The following is a 24,825-nucleotide window of genomic DNA, read 5'->3' on the forward strand; positions in this document are numbered from 1 at the left end:
TGAGCACACATTAGTTATTATTTTTATGAATTTTAGCCATTCTAGTAATGCATAAGGGAAGGTAATTGGCCCACACATCCTGCCTGTTTTAATTCTGCCAGCAATACAAAAAATAAGGTAGATTAGACAGAATAACTAACTCAACTGTACCTACTTATTTTTATGGCTGAACAGATCAATGCAGCTGTCATAGCTTAAATTCCAATGCTCAAATGCTACATTCACTGCTTCACCATTTATAGCTTTGTTTGGGTCATCATGATCAGATATATTTAGGTCCTAATCGAAATTGAGCCATTCATGCTCATTTCATTTTAGGCTTTTCTGAATGTAATACCAGATTTCACAATTGAAAGAAACTACCTTGAGACAGGGTTTGGGTTTTTTCATATATCGTATGTAAATATAGACTTCCAGGCTTTGAAAGAAAAGAAAAAACAAAGGTGGCATATACTATGAATTCCAGTTAGCAGTGAAGCTGAAGAATAGTTAAATTCACAATAGAGACACTGACCAGTATTACTATTTTTGGAGGACTCCAGTTGCGGTCTCTTTGATCAGCACTTTTTAATTGATATTCATTCTTCTTTCTGCAACGAGGAAACCCAAAGCTGTGACAACATAGGCCTCACCAAATAATATCCTGCACGCCTCATCCAGTTTACATACAGTATGTGTTTTGGCAACCTTTGAAATCTGGCTTCCATTTTAAAAGCTGTTCCCAAACTTGTTTAGCAGTTTTCTTCCCTGTTGATCTAATCTTTCCTCCTTTAATAATAATAATAATAATAATAATAAATTTGGATTTATTAGCCGCTCCCTTTCCAGGCAGGACTCGGGGCGGCGTACACTAGGACATATATAAACATACATATATACAAAGACATACATGCACGGAGGAGGTAATAGATTACAACATTTAGACAATTAAAACCATTAACATACCCCAATAATAAAAGCCCAATATACAATAAAAATTTAAAATTTAAAAAAGACAGTCAGGAGGAATATGAAAAATTACGGTTGAGCCAGGCCAGATAATTGAAAGAGGTGGGTCTTCAACTGTACACGGAAGGAGCGGAGATCGGAAATAATCCTGATGTCACGGGGGAGGTCATTCCACAGGGCTGGGCCCATCACAGAGAAGGCTCTGCTCCTGGGTGTCGCCCCCCGACACTGTTTGGCGGACGGCACCCGGAGAAGTCCCTCTCTGTGTGAGCGAATTGGTCGTAGGGATGTGTGGGGCAGGATGCGATCCTGCATGTAACTAGGTCATTAGTTACAACTACGAACATTTAAATTCGTTAATGTACCAAACAGGCAGTTAAACTGAATGTTGCCAGAGATTTTAGTTCTTAGGCTGAACTCTTAGGTTTCCCATTAAAAGGAAAAGGCTTCTTTTTTTTCTCCAAGATCTCTGCTACTTGAATTATATACATCAATGTTGTCTAATCTAGAAAAGGCAATTAGAAAATTAACCAATTTCATTGTATACATGATGTACAATGACAATAAAGGCTATACTAAAAAGGAATAATTATGAATGTGATGCATCAAATCAATGAAATTATACTCCCTCCAAAGCTAATCAAAGTCCTTTTTAATGTCCATTTAATTTGCATCAGTTAAATACAATCACTTCTTCTCTTCTACTTGCTTTGATGTACTTGTCATCCAGGGACTGGACATACAATTAAGTATATTTATTTGGTCTACCCAGAATTAACTTATACTAAAGTTCTCCATAGAAAAAAAAAATATTTTGACTTCCTTACATTCACCCTAGAGTTTCCATATTAATTATTATTCTAAGGAACTGGGGCACCGGTTGATGATGAAATAAATGTTCAAATGGGAAAGAATACAAATGACCCTGCATTATGAGTGCTGTCCTCTATATGTCCTTCTCAGTAATAATCATACAATTCATCACTCCCCCAGTCATCATTCGATCCCAGATTGGGCCCCTTGGGCAGAGCCAGTGAGGTTAAATTCAGTTGATCTGCAAATATAGGACACAAAGCATATGGTTACCATCTGAAATGAGTTACTGTCCTCCTTTATCTACTGCTTAATAATTGTTGACTAAAATAATTACATTTCCAAATTATAATGTATAATAAGTCATGTTAACTGGATAATGGGTGTTGCCTATGAATTTTACCATCTATCAGCATAGTTGTAACTGTCAAACTATTTGTCAGGCAATTAGCATATCAGTTGTAGATATTTCAGATAATTCCAGTGACCAAGCTTGTGGATCTGATAGTAGCCGAACTCCAAAAGATCTGGAGGAAGTCATCTATCCTTTTGCTAACAATGGGACAAAGGCTGCTATTTTGATGGCAACGCCATGCATTTACAAAGTGCTGTTTGAAATGCAAAGAAGAAACACCGTTCCCTTTCTTTGCAAAACAGCATTTATTTTTTTATATCAACAGCATTTTATGGGTCACAGAAAATAAATAATTTACTTGGTGAAATTGGGAAGGAATTTCCATACTTCCAAATTTCTAAATTCAATCTCTATGCTGTCACAAGATATATAAAATAGGAACTAATGGCTAGATAGACATTAGCAGCTTCTGGAATACAGAAAACACATGTGGGTACTGGTGGACACAAGAGAAAACCAACTATTGAGACAAACAGGTTGGCTAAAGGAATGACTTAAGGCTAATTTCTACGTACCAGGAGTGAGGACCATAAGGCTGGCAGGAGCTGCCACTTGCCCGACACTGTTTCTTGCGTAACAATGATACCTTCCTTCATCAGTCGACCGCACAGCTTGGATTTGAAGCCAGCTGGTTACCTCATACTTCTGAGGACCTCCCCTAAACTGCAGCCAATTACATAAGACAAATTTTAAATCTCTCTCTGTATATTGTATGATTCCATTGGGGGAAACCCTTTTTAAAAACTTTTTTATGGGATTTATTGATAACTCTCCTGCTGTTTTTATCCATGACTGTAAGACAATTTTGACAGATAGGTTAGATTGAGAGAAATTAGGCTTAAATCACCCACTGAGCTTCCATGGGTAAAATGGCTATGACTACTCTGCATTGGCTTTGGTATAGAAGATAAATACATAATAGAATAATTGCAGTAAATATCACATGGTGTCAACGTTCAAACAACAAATTAAAACTTCACTATGCAGAATCATGTTGATTCATTTCCCCATAGTCGGTAGAAAATGTAGGGATATCTTCCATCTTTGATTTTGATATACTAGAACAGTGTTTCTCAAACTTGGCGACTTTAAGTCCTGTGGACTTCAACTCCCAGAATCCCCCAGCCAGCATAGCTGGCTGGGGAATTCTGGGAGTTGAAGTCCACAGGACTTAAAGTCGCCAAGTTTGAGAAACACTGTACTAGAATCATGCACTACTCTTAACCGCTGCCCATGCGTGACAAATCCAAACTCCCCATTTTTTAACACATATACAGTCATTTGTATTCAACATCTTTGACTCATTTCTTTTCTGAGCACTCTATTTAATTCTTTATAAACTTTAAAGCAACACAGTGACACTGTAAAGCAGGCCCAAACCATACTTCCAACATATAGAAATTAAAAACAATCCTTACTCTACACCTTCTTCTGAGGGATCCGGTATGTTTAAAAAGCATTTTGTTGAATTAATTCCATTTGCTTAGGATCTGGATATTTGTGAAACCCTCTGCTCTGGGTGGAATTTGCTCAACTGATGAGATTACAAAGCGAAGGCTTGCTGAGAATCCTTCCTCCAATGCAGGAAACCCTTTGGCTAATTTTTTTTAGTGATAACCCTTCTCTTCTAGAACAGCCTACATCAGCTATTAAAACACTCCCTCTTCATTAGTTATGAAGAGTTGTAAAAAGACACCCTTCTGGAGTGGTTTGATGAAAGATTATGCAATTTGCAGATCCACTGGGCTGGGTGTTATGAGCTATATTGAGTTTCTTTCTATTGCTTTTATCCGACTTTGTCTTTGGTTATTATAAACTACTCAGAGTTTCTGAATTGGAGTGACATATACATGGCAAAAGACAAAGTAATAAATGCAAATTACTTGCCAGTTGCCCAGACCTAATTTCATATAATTTAAATGTTTAAACATTGAAAATAAGTTAAATGTCTTCCTTTACTTTTCCCATGCTTTATTTTTTGGTTCATCTTCTTTTGTTTCTTTTTAACATTATTGTGCTTGTTTATGTTATTCTTTTGTTACACATGAAAAAGGAATCAGGTATACATGGATTTTCATAGAAAGCTAGAGATATCGTCCACATGTAACGTAAAGTTTATTGCTTAATATTCTAAAATATAACTCACGTAGGATCAAGTGTTGGCTTCAGCACAACTCCCTGGATCATATTGTTTTATACTCATTCATGCAAATACATGCCTTTAATTAGTATATCTAAAATAAAAATACATTTGGCATTTTTCTGAGTTTTAAAAGCTGCAAATCTGGAATATCAAACCTGTTATCTGTCTTTTGGCAGGACTATTATGCTGAGCATTTTATCTGAGAAAGTCTCCACCATCATACTACACAGCATTTAGAAGATTTATATAGTCACCTAACTTTGTATAACTGCAACTTTGTGTAGTGTACATCAAATAAAAATCTCCAAATATTATTGCAAGTTTTTTAAAAAAAACCTTATATCAACAAAAGTAATGAATTTGATTACCAACACATCAGATAACATATTGCACTTATCATATATACTTCATCTTCGAGAAGATGGATTCATCTATCATTTTAGACTAAACCTGGAGTAAAAGCCAAGTTTTTAAAGCTTTCGTCAAACTAAGTGAATTGGGTCCATCTGAATCTCAGGGGCAGATTGGTGCAAAGGCAGGCACCACAATAAAAACAAATATGTTTAACTATTAAATTCATGGATATATATTTAACATTGCACTTTGACATTTGTCTTTTTACCGTTTTCAGCTCTGCTCTCTTTTCACATTCCCACTGGTTAGGGAAAACAGCTCATCCCACCAGCTCCATATATATTTGGAAAGTGTTGGATTCCATCCTATTTTTGACTCTTTCTTTAGCCTGATTCCAAAGCACATTGTGGGTGTATGATTACACATACATAATGTATATGGAACTTAAGTTTTTTTTTAAAAGCATGCATTTAATCCTATGTGCACATAATATGCATATGTATTTTGTACTTGGGCATGTGCTAGACATTTCAGACTGATGTAAAATACCAATGTATGTTGCTGTTCTTTCCATAATGGAAAATAATCTAAATTATTTGCAGATGGAACCAGCAGCAGTATATGTTCCCTTTCTTCTTTTAAAGCCTAAATGAGGAAGTTTGGAAGTTACTGTCTTCATTTCTTAGCCTTCTCTGTAAACAGGATACACGGAAACCATGTCTCTATGTAAATGCCTACATGCAGATTTTTCCTTTCACTGTCAGATCAGAACAGTGAATTGCATCCAAAATAAAAAAAATATGTTGCATAATCAATTTACAGATTTAAAAAAACTGTCTTGGAATAGCCATTTAGTTATCTAACAGCACTGCAAAATTGAAACAGATTCTAAAATGTGTAATGTATTGGCAGGGACAGAACCAGAAGGGAAAGGTTTTTTTTTTTACAGAATCAGGAGGAAAGAGAGCACATACACATAACTATGTATTGTATACCCAAAGTTTGATCGTTGCACTCCAAATTGCTAGAAATCTCATCTATCTCTTAATATTTTAGAGATATATTATATTGTGAAGTACTATTAGACTGATCAGACAATTCAACATTTGTAGTTTCCTTGGTGGACTTATATCCCACATTTTCTGAAGGAATTCAGTCTATCTTCATGTAATCTCCACAGCAACAATCCTGTAAAACAAGCTTCTTTAAAATGGAGTGACTGGGCCAAATTCAACCACTGGGAGAAGCTTGGAATTGGAAAAGGGCAACTAGGTCTTTGTCTCATCCAGTGCTTAGGGCAGTGATGGCGAACCTTTTTTGGCTCGCATGCCACAAGTGGGGGGAGCGCAGGGGGGTCAAGTGCGGGCGTGCTGCACCCATAATGCAACGCGTGACCCCCCCATTTTTACATGCTTTTTTCGCCCTCCCCAGGCTCCAGGGGCTTTATAGGAGCCTGGGGAGGGCGAAATGAGCCTCCCCCGACCTCCCGGAGGCCCTCCGGAGGCTTCAGGGACCGTCTGGAGGCTTCCCTGAAGCCTTCGGAGTGCTTAAAACCACGCTCTGAGCAAACCAGAAGTGACTTCCGAGTTGCTCGGAGGGTCGTTTTAAGCACTCCGAAGGCATCAGGGACGGTTCCTGAAGCCTCCGGGAGGGCGGGGGAGGCTCTTTTCGCCCTCCACAGGCTCCTATAAAGCCTCTGGAGCCTGGGGAAGGCGAAAAATAGCTTTTAAAAAGGTGAACTCAGCTGGCCAGTGCAGCGCCTCGCGTGCCCTGACAAATGGCTCCGCGTGCCACAAGTGGCACGTGTGCCATAGGTTCGCCATCACTGGCTTAGGGCATACATCCAAATTAAAGCAACCTTGATGAATTGCTACTAAGTCTTGGTTTGACCACTTAGAATAGTGGGTCTCAACCTTCCTAATGCCGCAACCCTTTAATACAGTTCCTCATGTTGTGGTGACCCCCAACCATAAGATTATTTTATGTTTTCCATATTTTTTTCAAAAATATGTGTTTTCCAATGGTCTTAGGTGACCCCTGTGAAAGGGTCATTCAACCCCCAAAGGGGTCCCGACCCACAGATTGAGAACCACTGACTTAGAATGAAGGGGAGTCAATTTCACTGGGTAATTGGTTTGATTGTAAAAAAAAAAGATTTTTTTTCTTAGAATTCAGTTGGAATCTATTTTTCTCTAACTTAAATTCATTATTCCGTGTATTGAAGTAATAAAGAAAAGATATTGCCCTTTTCAGTGTGAATTCCTATCAGGTATTTAAATAATGCTATCCCCCAATCTATTTTCTCTTCTAACGTCTAGCACTTTCAATCTCATTTTATAGGCTTTATTTGTAATATCCTAATCATCCTTGCTGCCTTTCTAAGTTTGTTCCTGTTTCTCCGAATCCTCCTTAAAGTGTGATGCCCAGATCTGGACACGGTACGAAATGAAATATGATCCAAACACAATAAAATGGAACCAAGCTGCATTTTCCTTGTTGATTCATATTCAGTTTGCCACAAGATTTTCCTACCATGAAATTCTAGAGATATTAGCTCACATTAAAATCCATTTTTGTGAGAACCAAAACATATGTTTGATCCCACTTAGTCTTGCGCACCCACCGCCTGCGATGCTCCAGCTGCTCGGCAGAGCATTGCACAGGCGCCGTACACTGCGCGTGAGTGCACAGATGGCCCATTTCCTTCAAATACAGGTAAGGAATGAGGGCCGGCAGGTAGGCCCTCCAAAGCACTGTTCCAGTATGGTGGCTGCTGCTTCCGGCAGGCACCGGTACGTGCGCACCAGGGCGTACTGCCTGCAACCTACCACTGCAGTGAATGATCTGTAAGAAAGGATGTTTGGTCCACTTGCATGAATGATGGATGAGAATGCTGCCTGAGCCCCCAAAGTCTTGACCTTTTTCTAAGATTGCTAAAGTTTATGGTGTTTTGTCCTACACCATAGGTATCAGCAGGGGCCAATAATTGTTTGATCTGATATGCTTAGGATGTTATTTTGCTTCGGCAGCACATATACTAAAATTGGAACGATACAGAGAAGATTAGCATGGCTTCTGCGCAAAGATGACACCTAAATTCATGAAGCATTCCATATTTTTAGAAGAGCCGAGGTGGTGCAGTGGTTAGAGTGCAGTACTGCAGGCTGCTTCAGCTGACTACTAGATGTAGTTCGGCAGTTCAAATCTCAAGGTTGACTCAGCCTTCCATCCTTTCAAGGTGGGTAAAATGAGGACCCAGATTTTTGGGGGAAATATGCTGACTCTGCTTTTACAGCCCTCTCTAAGCGGTATATAAGTCTAAGTTTATTGCTATTGCCATATCCTTAAGGATTGCTCCTAGCAATTAGTAATCCTCACAAGCCGATGTGTCTGGGAAACATACGCGTGTTTCGCTTCTTCATAGTAGAGAATTACCAATTACCATCGCTCTTCTTTGTCACAGTTGCATCTCCCTCTGCCTTTTAGGGATTTATTGTCTTCCATCCTTCAGCATCTCTTCTTCTGAATTAGCACAGTCACTCATGCGCTGGTGACGTCTCGCCTAGACTACTGTAACGCTCTCTACATGGGGCTTCCCCTAGAAGCTAGTCCAGAACGCGGCCACGCGGGTTGTCATGGGGAGTTCCAGATACTCCCACGTAACACCACTCCTGCACGAGCTGCACTGGCTACCTGTGGTTTTTCGGGTGTGTTTCAAGGTTCTGATTACCATCTTTAAAGCGCTCCATGGCACAGGACCTAGTTACTTGCGGGATCGCATCCTCCCACATACATCCCTGCGGCCAATCCGCTCTCACAGGGAGGGGCTTCTCCAGGTGCCGTCCACCAGGCAATGCCAGCGGGTGGCGCCAAGGAGTAGGGCCTTTTCTGTGATGGGCCCAACCCTCTGGAATGACCTCCCCCCCGATATTAGAACCACCACAGACTTCCGCTCCTTCCGACAAAAATTGAAGACTCACCTGTTTCGATTAGCTGGCCTGGCATAATTATAACTGTCACAACTGTTACCTCCTGGAAATATATTCTCATCTGGTTATTTTAAGGGTATGGTTTTAAATTTAATTGATTTTAGGGCTTCTAGATCCATATTTATATTCTTCTGTACAGTTCTTTTAATTTTTAACCTCCTCAATATGTATATTTATATCTATATTTATATTTGTATTAAGTATTTGTTATTTGTTGTGTGGACTGTACACCGCCCCGAGTCCTTTTTGGGAGAGGGGGCGGTCTAGAAATGCGAAGAATAAATAAATAAATAAAATCTGAGCCCATTGCAGCCACAAAGGTTTGAAAACTATTTCTGAGTACATGATGCACAATATCTTTACGTACTTTTGTTTCTTGATTCTCTTGATTATTTTCACTCACTAGGCTTATTCCTATCAAGGCTTCACAAATGGCTATGGCTATGGCTATGGCTACGACTATCTGCTTCGATAGCAATAAATATGTCAGGCTTATCTCAAGGTGATTAATCCAGTCCAAAACTATACGTGTGAAGGCTATCTTACATGCAAACTATGCATTAGGGGAAAAACAACAGCCAGGTTATGAATCCAAACTAAACTAAGTCAAATTTCCAGGGAAAAAAAAACCTGATAGGGAGGAGACTGCAGTAGGAATTTCATGGAGTCACCACAGAATAGTATTATTCTGTGATATAAGTCCATGATGATCTTTAGATAGCAGCTGCTTCTGATCCTGTTTTGACCCACAACAATTTTTGTTTCCCCTAGCAGATTTCTCCTGAGTAATCTTGCAAAGTCTTGCTGTTCTTTGTGAAGTTCAGCACTCCTCTCTGCCCATTGTTGTTCACTTTTCAACTGCTGGCCTATTTGAGGCTACATAGAGGAAGTTCCAAGTTTGGGACAAAATTGTAGTGTTCATTTTAAGAAAGTTGAAGTCAGTGGTAACTCAAGTTACATGGTGCCTGGCAACATACTGTAGGTTTCTGGAAATGATTCCTCATCTGAGGAAGGATCTTGAGACAATGCTATGACAGCATTTGTATTTGAGTTTCTTCCTTATAGAGTATTGATTCTACTATCAGTTTCCATCGTAGTGTTTCTTTACTATGATCTTTACTATTACACCGCCCCGAGTCCCTTTTTGGGAGAGGGGGCGGTTTAGAAATCCAAGAAATAAATAAATCTGGTGAATTCTTTCTCATCAGCTGAAGCGCCTCCTTATTGCTCCAATCTTCACTTTTTCTTCGAGAAGTACACAAGTTTGGACCTGCTGTGAATATAGGTCAAGATTTTCTTGGGTAGGTACACAAATATGCCACAAGCTCCAGGTCTTAACTACAGATTTCTATCCACTCATCTTTGGGAAGGGGGTTGGGGGCGGAGCAGCACTAGGAGAAAGGCTTGTATTTCCACCTGTTTCTGGTTCTCAGATTAGCTAAAGTACAAACTTTCAGTCTCCAGAGAAAATTTGTTAGAAACTCTTCTGTCAAATTCCACCAGCAAACTCCTGTTTGCAAAAGTTAAAGTCTTTGACTTGCTGAATGAGTCAGATTTAACATTAAAACATGGATCAATAGAATGGCACGATCAGCCTTTTTTCCCGGCAGCTATACAAAATCTGGCTACTATGTGGAGAATAAGATATTTCATCTCATAAAGTAACAGCCTGACATAAAACCCATCTGTTCTGCCTGGGTATTGGCATGGCATAGTACTAATCCATGCCACATTTCTATGGCAATCCCTATAAAAGAATGCTAGTATGTTTTAGTTCAAATGGGCACACACATTCAACTAAAGGGATTTTAGAATATCTTCCCTACAGAAATACAAGAGGGAGAACATTGTGCCCCCTGTGATCCACACCCAACATTTTAATTACTTCACCACATTAGGAAAACAATATTTACCCTCACATATCAGCTCCAAGTCACTCTGTCCCTTGACATTGCTCATACATCTTTGGCTTTTCCCACTATCTGTTGGATGAACATCTCTAAGTGAGGAAACTTCATGTATACAATTGCAAGTGTGAAGATTTATATACATGCACGAAGAGCAAATATGCAAAAAAATAAATTGCATGAGGGCAATGATAAATACATAATGATAGGCTGGAATTGTTTGCATATGAAAGTCAAATCTTTTGTAAAGCCTAGAGGGTCAATATGCCTAAACAATCATTCTTTTCCCTAAACTTCACTTAACATAAATGTGGGCAGGATTACATTCTTAAAATCCCACTGTCTAAAAAAGGTCTCCAAATCCCATGCTGCATACAGATTTAGCAGTGCATTAGGACCTTGGTAATATTGCTTAATATCTATTCTTCCACTAAACATTTCTGATGCAACATATTGTCTAGCATTACACCCAGACTATTTTTAATTAACTCATAGCAGCAGACATTCTCTCTGGAGATTTTCTCATTGTTTTAGCTGTTTCTTGTAGGAAAGCAATTCCTGGCTCCAGTTTAATTTGTTCAGCTGTATTTTCCTCATCTGTTTTCGTGGACTAGTGTGATTTTACTTATGTTAAACGGGTAGTTGAAATTTGATGCAACAATGCAAGGAACAAAAATGTCTCTTATTCTAAATGATAGATGCTATCATAAAAATATCCTCCTGTTTCTTTTGACTTAACATGGGACTATCCCAGCCCCCTAACCAGATTGTGACTTGACATAAGCTTTTACCCCACCCAAACATTCCAGATAATAGTAGAAATGTTAGTTTCCATAAATGATTCCTAGGATTTCCTCACACACCCTCTAAATGGAAGGGTGTAACACTAAGTACTTTGCAGCCTTTTAAGTTCTATTTTAGGCTGGCTTCCCAAGCTTGTTAACCTCTGTGAAGAAGATCCATGTGAGGAACATTCACAGATCACCACAATATCTCCAATTGCTAATGCAAATGTGTGTAATTGTGCCCAGCAAGAGAAAAAGCAGTAAAGATGGAATGGTAATTAAAGCTAGCAGTAAGAAAAACAAAAGAAAAATGGTGAACAGGTTCATGGGTTAACTATATTTTTAGCAGCGCCAAAAAAACAAAACAAAGCAAAACAAGCAAATAAAAACCCAACAGAAGGTTATTTGAAGAAATCTGCGCATCTCCAAAGCTGGCTGTCATATGTTAAGCAAGTCCATCTTTTGTTAAGGAAGCAGAAGTTGTAAATCCCTCTGGAATGAGCTGCCCCCAGAGCTTCACATAATCCCTGATCTCCGGTCCTTCCGATGCGCCCTAAAAAGTTGGCTTTTCCAGCAAGCTGGCCTGGCCTGTTAATTTTATCTCATTTTTAAATGTTATTGTCCTATTAATTGGGTTTGTTTTTTGGATATGTCTCTAATTTCTTTTTAACTTTCGTGATATGTGTTTTTTAATGTTGTACGCCGCCCTGAGTCCTTTGGGAGAAGGGCGGCATATAAATCCAATAAAACAAAACAAAACAAACAAACAAACAAACAAACAAATCAGCAGTGTATAGGATGGAAGATCTGAAGAACTTTGAGAGCCAATTTGATGTTGTTATTTTTAAAGTAATCACTTAGGGGATTCAGATTCAAGCTCACCCTTAATCATGGAAGCTCAGTTGATGTCTTGGACCTCTCTCTCAGCCAAACTTCACCCACAGTGTTGTTGTTGTTGGACCAACAACAAAAAGAAATCAATATTACATATGCCATCTTGAGCTTCTAGGGGGAAAATGGGAATAAACCTAACAAAATAAAATAGTGACACTTTAGGACCATATAACAAAGAGCTAAAGGGAAGACCATATTCCCCACACACCCAAACAACCACCATCTGAGGGCTGACTAGATTTTCAGGGTTACCTGAACTGAAATGTGGGGGTCATCTCCAGGAAGCAGCATGTCCAGACCCTCCTTCCTCCATTCAATAGACGCCATGGGAAATGCAAAGACCTCACAGCCAAAGATCACATCTTGTCCAGTGATGTTCCAGATATCATAAGGAGGAGATACAATAAGGGGCTCTAGGAAAGGCCAAAAAAAGATATGAGAAGCCAAGGATATCTAGATGATTTGTCCATGAAGATATTATCTTTTCTGCTCAATTTGAGAGATGATGATTTCTACAAGTTACCATTTAGTACATATTTTAAGAGATCCTTTAATCTTACGGTGATTAAATCATTCTCACCTTTTGATACTTAGCTTGTAGTCAAGGCCTGTCTTATTTTTATTTATTTATTTTTTGTAACATCTAAACTTTTTCAAAATGGCAAAGGCATGGGACCAGGTTACTTTCAGGACCATCTCTCCTCACTTGTCCTCACTTGTCTCATGAGGTCCAACAGGAAAAGCATGTTCTAGGTCCCATCCACTAGGGAAAGTCATCAGGTGGGTCCATAGAGGAAATCATTTTCTATTATAATGCTTGCCCTCTGGAACATCATTCTTCTGCAGATTAGGCTTGTCCCAACCCTATAGGCTTTCAAGAAGGCCTTAAAAACCTATCTTGGAACCAAGCCTGAGGCTCATGCTGTGTGGTTAAGCCTATTAAATTGATGAAATATGCTGTGCTTTACTTAATCTCAGCTGCTGTATTTGTTTTTTTATTGCCTTTATGATATTTTATCTTTTACTTTTTGATCGCCGCCTAGAGTCATACGTTTGAGATGGATGGTCATATAAATAGAACAAATAAATGAACGATTGCGCTATACTCTCCGTTTCCTTTCAGCGGAAAACCTTCTATGATTGAGCTGAATAGGGCTGCTTTGCCAGGCCATCAGCAGCTGTTATAAAGAATGTATTTGCATCATCATGGCACATCTGTGAACAAGGGCCCTTGGCCCCTAAACGGTGGTCCGGGGCTTTGTCGCAGTCGTTTAAATGAAATGCTTTCTAGGGATGTTACTGCTGCCTCCTGTTGCTGGGGAAACATGACAGCTTTGTGGCAGCTGCTAATCAGCTTGCTTTATTGTCAAATGCTTGGATTTGACTTAAGCTATCCAGCTAACTCACTTCTCCTCTTGTTTTAAGCTCTGATGCCTGGGGAGAGACGGTAGCTGGCTGATAGGTAGAGCACAAGTCCTGCATACAGAGTGACTTTTATTCAAGCTCTGGAACCTCTAGAGCTTTGTTCAGATTTTTACAAAGTTCAGTAGCAATGAGGTAGATTTTTACCTCAGCTTACCATGCCAGTTGGATATTAGATGCCAGGCTAGACAAATAACTTATGCTTTATTAGAAAGCAGCTTCTAATCTTTCAGCAATTTTCCCCCAATAACACATAGCATTTTGAGACCAAATATTAGAAACATTCACTTCTTCTAGTATCACAATCCTATCTCCCCACGTTCTTTTCTGTTTCTTCACAACCAGCCTGAATTTGCTTTTTGTTACCGTACCAACAACAACATGGAATCCTAGTTTATTCTTCTATTTCAGGATATCTCCTTTCCTTACGATAAGGAGATCAAATTAGAGGTAGTTCCTCCATCACTTGCAGGTCTAGTCCCTGTTTATTACCATTTTGTAATAGTGTCATCTCAGTATCTCATGAGATTTTGTACGTACTTTGTATCATTGGTAACTTCATATTTGGTGAGAGGAAATGGGATACTAAGCCCCAAGCCTAGATTGTAGCAATACAATACAATAGCAGAGTTGGAAGCGACCTTGGAGGTCTTCTAGTCCAACCCCCTGCCTAGGCAGGAACCCCTATACCGTTTCAGACAAATGACTATCCAACATCTTCTTAAAGACTTTCAGTGTTGGGGCATTCACAACTTCTGGAGGCAAGCTGTTCCACTGATTAATTGTTCTAACTGTCAGGAAGTTTCTCCTCAGTTCTAAGTTGCTTCTCTCCTTCATTAGATTCCACCCATTGCTTCTTGTTCTACCCTCAGGTGCCTTGGAGAATAGTTTGACTCCCTCTTCTTTGTGGCAACCCCTGAGATATTGGAACACTGCTTACAGTTATTACCGAAGAGATATGTAATATGTAAACACTGTTTTAGTAGCAGACATCTAGAACAATATCTAGTCTGGTTTGATTTACCAAGTTCAGCTATACCAGGGGTGTCCAAACTTGAGAACTTTAAGACTTGTGGACTTCAATTCCCAGAATTCTGGGAGTTGAAGTCCACAAGTCTTAAAGTTCCCAAGTTTGGACACCCCTGAGGTATACTATGAATTCCTTGAACAATATATCAGTGCAGACCAATGTGTATGCCAGATGACACCTGATGTCCCTAATATATAATGTTTGTTACACATGAAATATTCTACACTTACCTTAACTCTAGCAATTATTTTTATATACAATTGCATGGGCTTGTCTAGCTTTAGAAAGTAACAGTCTGTCAATGTGGAATTGCAGATATTCAGGTTCATCTTAATGCTGAGGACTGTTTTACCTGGGTGAATTCATCAATAAGCACTGATTCCTTACCTTCAATTATTTAAATTCTTTTTAAAATCTTTACGATTGCAACTCTCCATAGAAACAATAGATACACACTGACTGTGTACTATTAAGAAATATGTACAGTCCTTGTAGAGAAATATGGTAGATAAATGGCAGTGCATGCTGAAAACCCCTGATTCAAGATAACAGCTTTTGTGTGTGTGTGGGGGGAGACTAATAAGAATTGCAAAATTATTGAAACCAGGTTGTTTTTCATCAATCTCTCTTATCCAATTTAAAACCATCAGATTATTTACTTCACCAGACATTTTTGGTTTTGAAAGTGTAAGAGTGTTGAATCATTGTTTCCCATTTATTTTATTTTCAAAACATTTAAAACTTTCTGGACTCACACAGGCATTGGGGAAGAGGGACCGACAGTGGACCTTACCTGATTCACAAGGTCCTTCATGAGCTACAGTGAGATTAGCCTCAGGGTTGGAATTAAACACCTCTTGGAATTTGCAGATCTGAGCATATGTTTTGCCATCGGAGCCACAAAGAGCTTGGTTAGACAAACAAGTGCACTGGGGCTCAGGCACCTCGCCATGTTGCAGGTCTTCTGAATCAAGGCGGCACTCTAAATGATCCCCACATTTGCCGTAGAAGTGGTTGGTATGATCCAGGTCACAGATCTGTCCCTCTAGATTTGCACATTCCCAACAACAGTCACAGGCATCCAGGACCACTCCAGCCAGGCAACCACGAGGAGTGGGGCATTCTTCCAATCTACATGCCACACAACTCTCCCCTTCCTCTAGAAGCCTCTGCCAGCCACGTTGCAAGTAATCAGGACCAATGGGCAGTGCCGAAATAAGGGCATCCCAGCAGAGAAATAGCATAAGAAAGGTGACTTGTAGAGAAGCTAGGGTAGCAGGTTGAGACATTCTCACTAGTTCACTGGAACTTGGCACCTGTTTGTCACCCTTGCTTGTCACCATCCCTGTGGCGATGGAAGAGCATTCACTGCTTGCTCCTTTTCAAAACCACGAAGACATCACTGCCTGCAAAAAAGGGGAAGGAATTCAGATGCAGCAATTATTTCACCTATCAGTTACTGTAAATTAATACTTGAATTGGAACATTTTGAGAAGAATCTTTCCATGCCTCCCATTGATGATCGAAACCCCTTGTGATTTTTCTGGACCAGGATGAATGAATGACTCTTCTCGGTGTAAGTAGCCCTCAGGCAAATTATCCTATCAAGAAAGCATTCCAGTCTTGGATTTTGCATAGCTTGTACAATATTAAATTCAAGTTGACAGTCAGTAACAGGTCCATAGGCAGAGACTCAAGTGAAGAAATCTAAAACAGGGCACAGAATCATTGCAGAACTCACAGAACTTAAACACAAAATCACACTTACATAGGGATACAGTTTTTATTGTATTACTTCTAAGCAAGTGTTGGGTAAAATATGGCTAATATGTTTTAATTTATGGTATATCACTTCAACTAAGTAAAAGGATTCAAGGTATATTGCTTAAATGATAGCTGATCAGTGAGGAGGTCAAATTCCTAGAGCTCCTCTTTTCTCTCTGGCACTAAATGATTTGAAAGAACGTCTTTCAAGGTCAAAACTTACTAACCAACTTTTTATACTGTCATTGTGCAGCTGATGTGGAGCTGAACATGGTGACTTTTTATAGATCCCCTAATATGAGTTTTTCAACTGTATTGTATGTCTTGTATGTCAGAATGGGCAAGTAGGTAGCCCTTACCTCCCCCCGCCCCCATCAATGAGTTGTGCAAGTTCAATTTAATGGTTTTAAACCAGGGGGGGTGAGATTGTGCCATAAGCAAATGATGAAAAAGAATCATTCTTAAAAATATGCTTTTGGATCAGCTTCCAAAAAGCAGTTAAATTTAAAACAATTCTTTTAATATTTTAATATGTATCCACATATAAATATGGAAGAATAATATAAAGAACAAATGTCATACACAGGACATACAATCGAAGGGCCTCTTGAAAGTTTTCAAACTGCATATTGTAAAAAAGAAAATTTATATTTTTGCAAGTCTTTTTTCTGGAACAAAATGTTTCTCTCCTTCGGTATCTTGGATTAATTACATTTGATGTAACTCTTTCTGCCAATGATGTCCCATTTTTTAAATAAGGAATTTAATTTTTATTAGAAAATTTAGAGGACTTCTTTAATTTTTTTATTATGCAGCGTGACTGGCACAAGATGTGTGTTTTTAATGGAAAAGCAGTTACTGCTATGATCAGTTGCTCTTTTAATGAAGTATTAAATTGTCTTCAGAGATTTAATATAACTGCCTTTTTTGAAAAGCAGCATTGCTGTTTCCCATTACCCAATTACATAATGTTCAATTACTGAGCTTAGTCATTTAAAGTTAAATGTATAGGCCTGACTCCAAAAATGCCTTTTCAGGAGTGACAAGATCCCCCCCCCCCCCGGCCCCTCCAGCATCAGGATAAGATTAGTTTAGGATATTTCATAATCTGTTACTCAACATGCATGCTTAACTCAATGTTGTCTTTGTCAAAATTCTGACATTTCTATAATAATTTTTTCAATAATACCAGTACTAGAATGTCTTCCTCTTGAAAATATCTGGATTTAGTTTAGTAGTTTATGTAAAAGGAACCTGTTTATTTATCTACCCTTCAATGTGGGTAACTTACAGATGAATCAAACTAAAACCACAGAAAGCACATATAAGAATTTGGAGAGGAGATTGAACCAAGCAAACAAACAATAAAAAGCCTTCAAAACTAGTGAAATTGTAAAGCTGGCAACTTCATAGTAAAACTAGAACAATGCCATCCAGATGTTGCCCAGACCATAGCACTGATACATGCTTAGTGAATCTGTCTTTTGGATATTTTAGTCCCAGCTCACTGACAATACTGTTAGCAGTTTGAATTGCCCACAGAAATAAATAAGTATTCAATACAGCTGAAATAGTATAAGAATAATGTGTTCACCATAGGAAATGTTTGTTAAATTCCCCCCCATCCCCCTTTCCTTTTTTAACCTAACAGTTTCTCAGCAGAGCACTGTACAAAGTGCTCTGCTGAGTGGACAACCATTTAAATATGAGCCAGCAGTGTGCAGCAGCTGCCAAAAAAGCCAACACAGTTCTAGGCTGCATCAACAGAGGGATAGAATCAAGATCACGTGAAGTGTTAATACCACTTTATAATGCCTTGGTAAGGCCACACTTGGAATACTGCATTCAGTTCTGGTCGCCACGATGTAAAAAAGATGTGGAGACTCTAGAAAGAGTGCAGAGAAGAGCAACAAAGATGATTAGGGGACTGGAGACTAAAACATATGAAGAACGGTTGCAGGAACTGGGTATGTTTAGCTTAAGAGAAAGAAGGACTAGGGGAGACATGATAGCATTATTCCAATATCTCAGAGGTTGCCACAAAGAAGAGGGAGTCAAACTATTCTCCAAAGCACCTGAGGGTAGAACAAGAAGCAATGGGTGGAAACTAATCAAGGAGAGAAGCAATTTAGAACTGAGGAGGAATTTCCTGACAGTGAGAACAATTAATCAGTGGAACAGCTTGCCTCCAGAAGTTGTGAATGCCCCAACACTGGAAGTCTTTAAGAAGATGTTGGATAGCTATTTGTCTGAAACGGTATAGGGTTTCCTGCCTAGGCAGGGGGTTGGACTAGAAGACCTCCAAGGTCCCTTCCAACTCTACTATTGTATTGTATTGTATTAAAGACAGCCCCAATGAGATTCTATTGCAATAGTTCAGGCTAGATGTTATTACTGTGTAAGTATAGCCAAGTCTGCCTTCATCCCAGCTGGCATGCCAGCCTAAAATGGAGAGAAACACCCCTATTGTGGCCTTCTCAACATCCAGAAATGTCAAACTCAGGATACCTTCAACCAGCCACATTAGTTTTTGGAGACAGAGCACCTATATACAGAACAAGCTGTACGCACTTTCCTGGATCAGTAGATTCCCAAAAGCAACGGTACAGCATTTTACTTGGATTACGTTTCAATTTCTTAACTCTCATCTCAATTATTACTCATTTCACAAGTCAATTACTTCCACAAAATTTAAGGGAAAGGAAGACAGAGCTGCTTGATTTCCTGTAAATGTCTAGCAAATTTTGTTAGTGTGGTAATTTTCCAGGATCTTAAATGGAAGTGATAGCTACATGAGAGAAATAAGGTCCGATGAGCTAGAAGGCCAGAAACAAATAGTCCATGGGTGCGCCTTTGAAGTACAGAGAGAAGCTTAAGGGAGGAAATTCCAAAATCCCAGTCTCCCCTCAATTATTATGTAACATGCTCCATATGCTGGAATTATTAGCAAAACTATTTGGGCAGAAACTACAAGGAAAGTACAGTATTCAGAAATATTTGAAATGGAAATTGTACATATGACAGTAAACAATAACAGTTGACAAATGATTGTAGAAAATTCTTGTTACTTCATGGTAAGGCATTCCAGTTTTATCAAGTTCAGCAACCATAATATTAGTCAGTGAAAATAGTGCAACAGCAGATTCTTAGTGCTTAGGTCAGCTCTTTTACATTATCCAGAAATTTAAGGAGACTGCCCCTATTATTTATTTAATCTTTTTAAAGCCCCTCCTACATAGCAACTGGATTAAACATTCCCCCCAATGGCCCAGATTATTCCTGAATGATACATAACAAAATTTGAGAAACAGCTTGTGAAATAATATTCTAAATACTCTTCAATCAAACCTATATGGTTTTACAGAGGTTTATGCATATAAGTACCAAGTGTTCGATACCAGGAACTATGAGGGGGTTGTCAATAACTGAGGCGAAGCAGAGCCTAGTAAAGCTAATGGTTTATGTCTAATATTTAGCAGAGCAGAAAAACCTGGTGACAGGCAACAGCTGATTTCCCCTCTGACAATTCCCTTTTATAGTCAGCTGTCAGACGGGCCAACCAATCAGCTTCCAGAACTGTTCCTGCTAGGGGAACGGACCAGGCAGAGAACATGACATTAAGCTTTACTTCATCTTCAAATTGATATAATTCTTCCTTTACGGTTAGGGAAAATTAGAACCCTTTTGTTCATAATTCTTTCAAAATCAATGAGTCCATCTAGTACCTTTCCAATAGTCCTAATTTTTCAACCCCCAACCTTTTCAATTTAAAACTAAATTTTGTCAATTTTAAACACCCTCTTTATGTCCCTTTTTCTCACTGATCACAAAACATACTGTATTTCCATAAGACAGGAGTCAGTCTAGAACAGTGTTTTTCAAACTTTCAAACTTTGCCAATTTTAAGATGTGTGGACTTCAACTACTGGAATTCCCCACTCAGCATACATTAAATGTTCCTTGTGCACATCAACCCACTGCCATAAGGATCATGAAACCAAAGATGAAGAACCCTGAAAAGGGTATATAAAACATTGTTGTAAATTCTGAAGAAACAATCATGAAAAACAAACTTTTCCTGCAAATTAAGGAGAAAGATTTCTTTTTCTTTGTACATGGCAAATGTTGGCCCACTGACTGCAAGTGGCCTCAAAACCCTTTTCTGTACCCCCCAATGCATTCAGAAATCACACTACCAAGTCTGACAGCAAACTATAGATAGGCATTAGTGTAATTTTCCTGTAAGTAACAGAGGACGATAACAGAAAACAGTTGCACGTTTTCACCTAAGCTTAACATGCCTAAAATAAATCTACTCCCAAATTCCAGCTTCGTAGAAGTCCTTGATGTGCTGTTTGTTGACATCTTCATGTCAGTATTTTGCCTAAACCTCAGCCAATTGGTAGCTGGGGTTGGGGGGAGGGAGGGAAGGAGAAAAAATCCCAGATACTCATTGGCGTCATTTGGAATGCTACTTAGAATTAAATCTGGTTTAATCCTAATCCTGAACTAAATATTTTCCATATTATTCAAATACTAATTTTCTTAAGTTAACAATTATCCATTGGTAATCAGTGGTTTGCACACTGGAAATACTTAGAATAGGTTTTTATGGAAGCTGTGTTAAGAGTGGTGGAACTGGAGAACTGGAGAATTCAAATAACTAGTTTGGATAGGTAGATCTAAAGAATCCTCAAAGACATGCAGTACAATACAATTTATTATAGGACTCTTTAATTGACAAAATTAAGTGTTGGTTATATCTTAAGAACTGTATGCAAAGCAAGAACAACATGGAAATAGATCATTATTAAGTGGGGGAAGGACACCATGTTGATTCCTGGCAAATGCCTAGACTAGTCCTTCTAGATTTCTTGGTAAGAATTTCAGAAGTGGTTTGCCATTACTTTTTTCCTAGAGCTGAAGGTAAGAAACAGCCCAAGGTCACCCACTTAGTTTTATGGCTAAAGCAAGATTACAATTCACAATCTCTCGATTCCTAGTCTGATGCTTTTAATTGCTACACCAAACTGGCTCTCAAGTATTTTTGGGCTGTTGCTGAAACCAGTCAAGAATACAAGCTTGTCCAATATTTAAATCACTGCTATTTCTCTGCCGTAAAGCTAAAACTATTAATCCCCAAGATGGCCATTCAAGTTTATTGCACAGGACTCCCTTGTAACAAAGGCTGAAAGGTCAAATAGGGACTAGTCATGTTGGGGAAAACATTCATCCAGTGCTCCATTATCCTGATCCACGATCATTTTTCTCAGCTAGTTCATTCAAGATCTTAAAGACTGTTTTGCCAGAGACGATGCAATAATCACACCTCTTGCATTGCATCAGAGAGCTAAGTGTTGTTCTTAACATCTAGCCCTTTGGGTAATGGCAGTGTGTGTCTGACTGCTATTTTTAGGTCATGGGCAGGCTGCCTATAAAGAACTTTTTCCCTTCCTTTCTCCAATACACTAGCATCACCAATGGCACCCATCACTCTTTTGCCTGGATTTTTAAAAAGATAAATATCATGGAATTACACACTAGTAACCATTTTTGTTCAAAGGACTTGGTGGGTAGCTTGGGTTGATCGTAATTTATTTCGTTGTTTGTAGCATTTATATCCCACCACAGTCCCAAAGGATTCTCAATGGTTTCACTAAAATATAAAAGTTTAAAATATCTACAATGCAACAGTGCCCCCCCCAAACAAATAAAATAAATAAATAAATAAATCCAAGAACAATTCAGAAAAACAGTCCAAAAACACCTCAGGCATCATGCCTCAAATGCCCTCTAGAAGAACAGTTTCTTCAGCTGCTTCTGGCAGGTAGCTAAAACCAGGACTAATCTAACCCCATTAGTAAGTTACAATAGTTTATAGTCATCCACTGACCAATATCTCAAAATAACAGTAATGGAGACTGGTCATCCCCCCCCCCCGCTTTATGATAGTCATGATTAGTCTAGAACAGAAACTTTAACCTCAGCCTCAGCAACTTTAAGATGAGTGGATTTCAACTCCCAGAATTCCCCAGCCAGCGTCTCAAAGGTTGAGACACGTTGTCCTAGGAGCTGCTATAATAAGGTTCCTGCTTATATTTGGGGTCATTATGAATGTTTTCCAACCACTTTAATTAACTGGCAACTTTAGTTCTTCCTGGATGCTTCACATCCTCACCTGAAGTGATTGGATATTTTCCTTTGTATCTTAAAGTCAACATGCCTGTTTTTTTTTAGCACCATAGTGTTATCGAGTGAAGGATGAATACATGATTCTAATGTATAGCAAATTGTGGCTCAGAATGTTTTTCTTTTACAGATTGGAATTTTATTATTTAGTTGATATATGTATCTCTGCTATATAACAATGCTTCTTTGTTTTCATCTTCAAAAGAAACTCTTCTTGGAGTTACAAAGAGAACTTATTAAAGATAGCTTTTTCTGTCAGATCTTCTATCTATCATATATCTATATCATAATGCTCCTATCTGGAAGCTGGGAGAGAAGGCTAATATCCCAGGTTCACCGGCTATTTGGGCTTTATAGACAAATAGACCTTTATAGGTAAACAGAAGACTCCAAATCCAGTCATCCCAGGCTGCTCTGTATCACTTAGACCAGTTCTAAGGATATACTCTAGTGTTTCGGTGTCTCTTTGTAGTATCTCCAATCTCCCCAAATTTCTTTAATTAACAGCCTACCTTGGAAATTTATAATTTTGGTCTCACCTATCAAATTATAATGTAACAGTTACTATAGAAAAATACTGAATCATAAATCAGCTATCGAATTTCAGATTGAACTAATTCATAGATTAGTTCTGCTGTTTTCTGGAAAGCATCCTACACTAAATTCTGAACATTGAGGCTAAATTGGTTTAACAGACAAGCCTTCACAGAACAATTCTTTCTTTCTCCTAATCACAAGTAGGCTTATATCAAACTTTTTGTTAGGCAGTCATTAATATTGGTAAACAAGGAATGATATCAGTAATATGACAGATCTTAATTGATAATGCCTTATAATGAACTATAGTTAACACCTTAGCTTAAAAAAAGAGTTTAAGAACGTTCTTTTGTCGCAATGTTAAATCACAGAATAAAGCTAAGTGCACATCAGAATAAATGGGATATGTTTTCTGTATTCCAAACAGATTCTTGATCAAACCTCTTGATCAGCATTATTCTCAACCTACAAGTTTGATTACAATCATCCAATGTTTTAATAATCCAGTTATCCAGGAAATAACTAGGAAAGGACCTTATACTTTGTAGAAGTTTCAGGTGCCAACAGCTTCGCCCATAAAGAGAACTCTCTGGAATAATCCAAATGTTTAATGGATTCTATGAATTCTTTATCTAATTTAATTGAAAATGTGAAGTCAGATCTGAAATACCTATTTTTCCAAAAATTCAAATACTTCAGAAATGTAAAGAAACATCATTCCAGGAACTTTCAAGGAACAGAGCAGTTATTGCAGACTTCAAGGAACATCAAGAAAAAGTATCTGGATTTAAAAAGAGATCATCATGTAATCATCATATAATTCATCATTATAAGACTTATATATGATCTAGATAGAAAGAATCTGGGGAGAGGCAGAGTAACTTATGATGGATGTCTCCTTCTTTTGAGAACTTTCCTGGTCCTTAGCATAATACATGCAGTACAATAAGCACAGCAGTTCCAAAATACCCCATAGTTTAAATCTGGCAACAACTCTGCTCTCTAAGCTTTAATGGAAGTTTGAGACACCTACCTCATGTCAGACAAGGCAAAGCTGGCAGCTTATTCGAAATCCACTGCTCAGTTGCTTCCAGTGTTCTGAGTATCTCTTTCAGCTAAGGTTGTGTTGGATGGTGTTTGCCTTTTCCAAAGGATTAGTCTGTTATTTTCACTGCTTAAACAAGGACCAATGATGTCCCAATGAAATGTGATCCCTGGACCCAGCCTTTATGGAACTCCCCCCACATATGCACATCCACAATGACGAAAACTTGCCTGATTAGCCGCTAAATTTGCTTGTATGCTGAAGAGCGAGAAGTAAACCCCAGCAGCAGCCTCTCTCTCAACTCCACTGAGCAACTACAGTTGTAACTAGATACCTTGCGCACTGCTTGTTTTAGAAATAGCCTCTTGGAGAAAAAGAACCTCTGTTTTCTATAGTATAATGTGGAATTCAGCATCTCTAAAAATATATCTTGGGAGATAGATTTGCCTAATCTGCCAAAGCAAGAAGTACCCAGAAATTTCTGATGTGTCTATCCAGATCTGGGGAGGTGGGGAAGCACATATTTATAGAAATTATAGCACGATAAAGCAATGTTAAATGGTTGATAATAGTGCTATTATTCCCAAACA

General features: G+C 38.6%; 1 protein-coding gene across 1 annotated transcript; it reads right to left on the minus strand.

Annotated features, from left to right (window-relative positions):
• Positions 1-861: 861 nt before the first annotated feature.
• On the minus strand, positions 862-24,376 carry KAZALD1 (Kazal type serine peptidase inhibitor domain 1). Its single transcript, XM_081956569.1, has 5 exons — positions 24,224-24,376; positions 15,494-16,106; positions 12,501-12,661; positions 2,692-2,839; positions 862-2,002 (listed from the first exon to the last, which is right to left on the minus strand). The coding sequence occupies exons 2-5, from the start codon at positions 16,041-16,043 to the stop codon at positions 1,908-1,910; spliced, it is 954 nt and encodes a 317-aa protein (XP_081812695.1). The 5' UTR covers positions 16,044-16,106; positions 24,224-24,376; the 3' UTR covers positions 862-1,907.
• Between the last annotated feature and the right edge of the window lie 449 nt (positions 24,377-24,825).

Source organism: Natrix helvetica (assembly GCF_964273705.1).
Source record: "Natrix helvetica genome assembly, chromosome: 5".
Lineage (NCBI taxonomy): Eukaryota > Metazoa > Chordata > Lepidosauria > Squamata > Natricidae > Natrix > Natrix helvetica.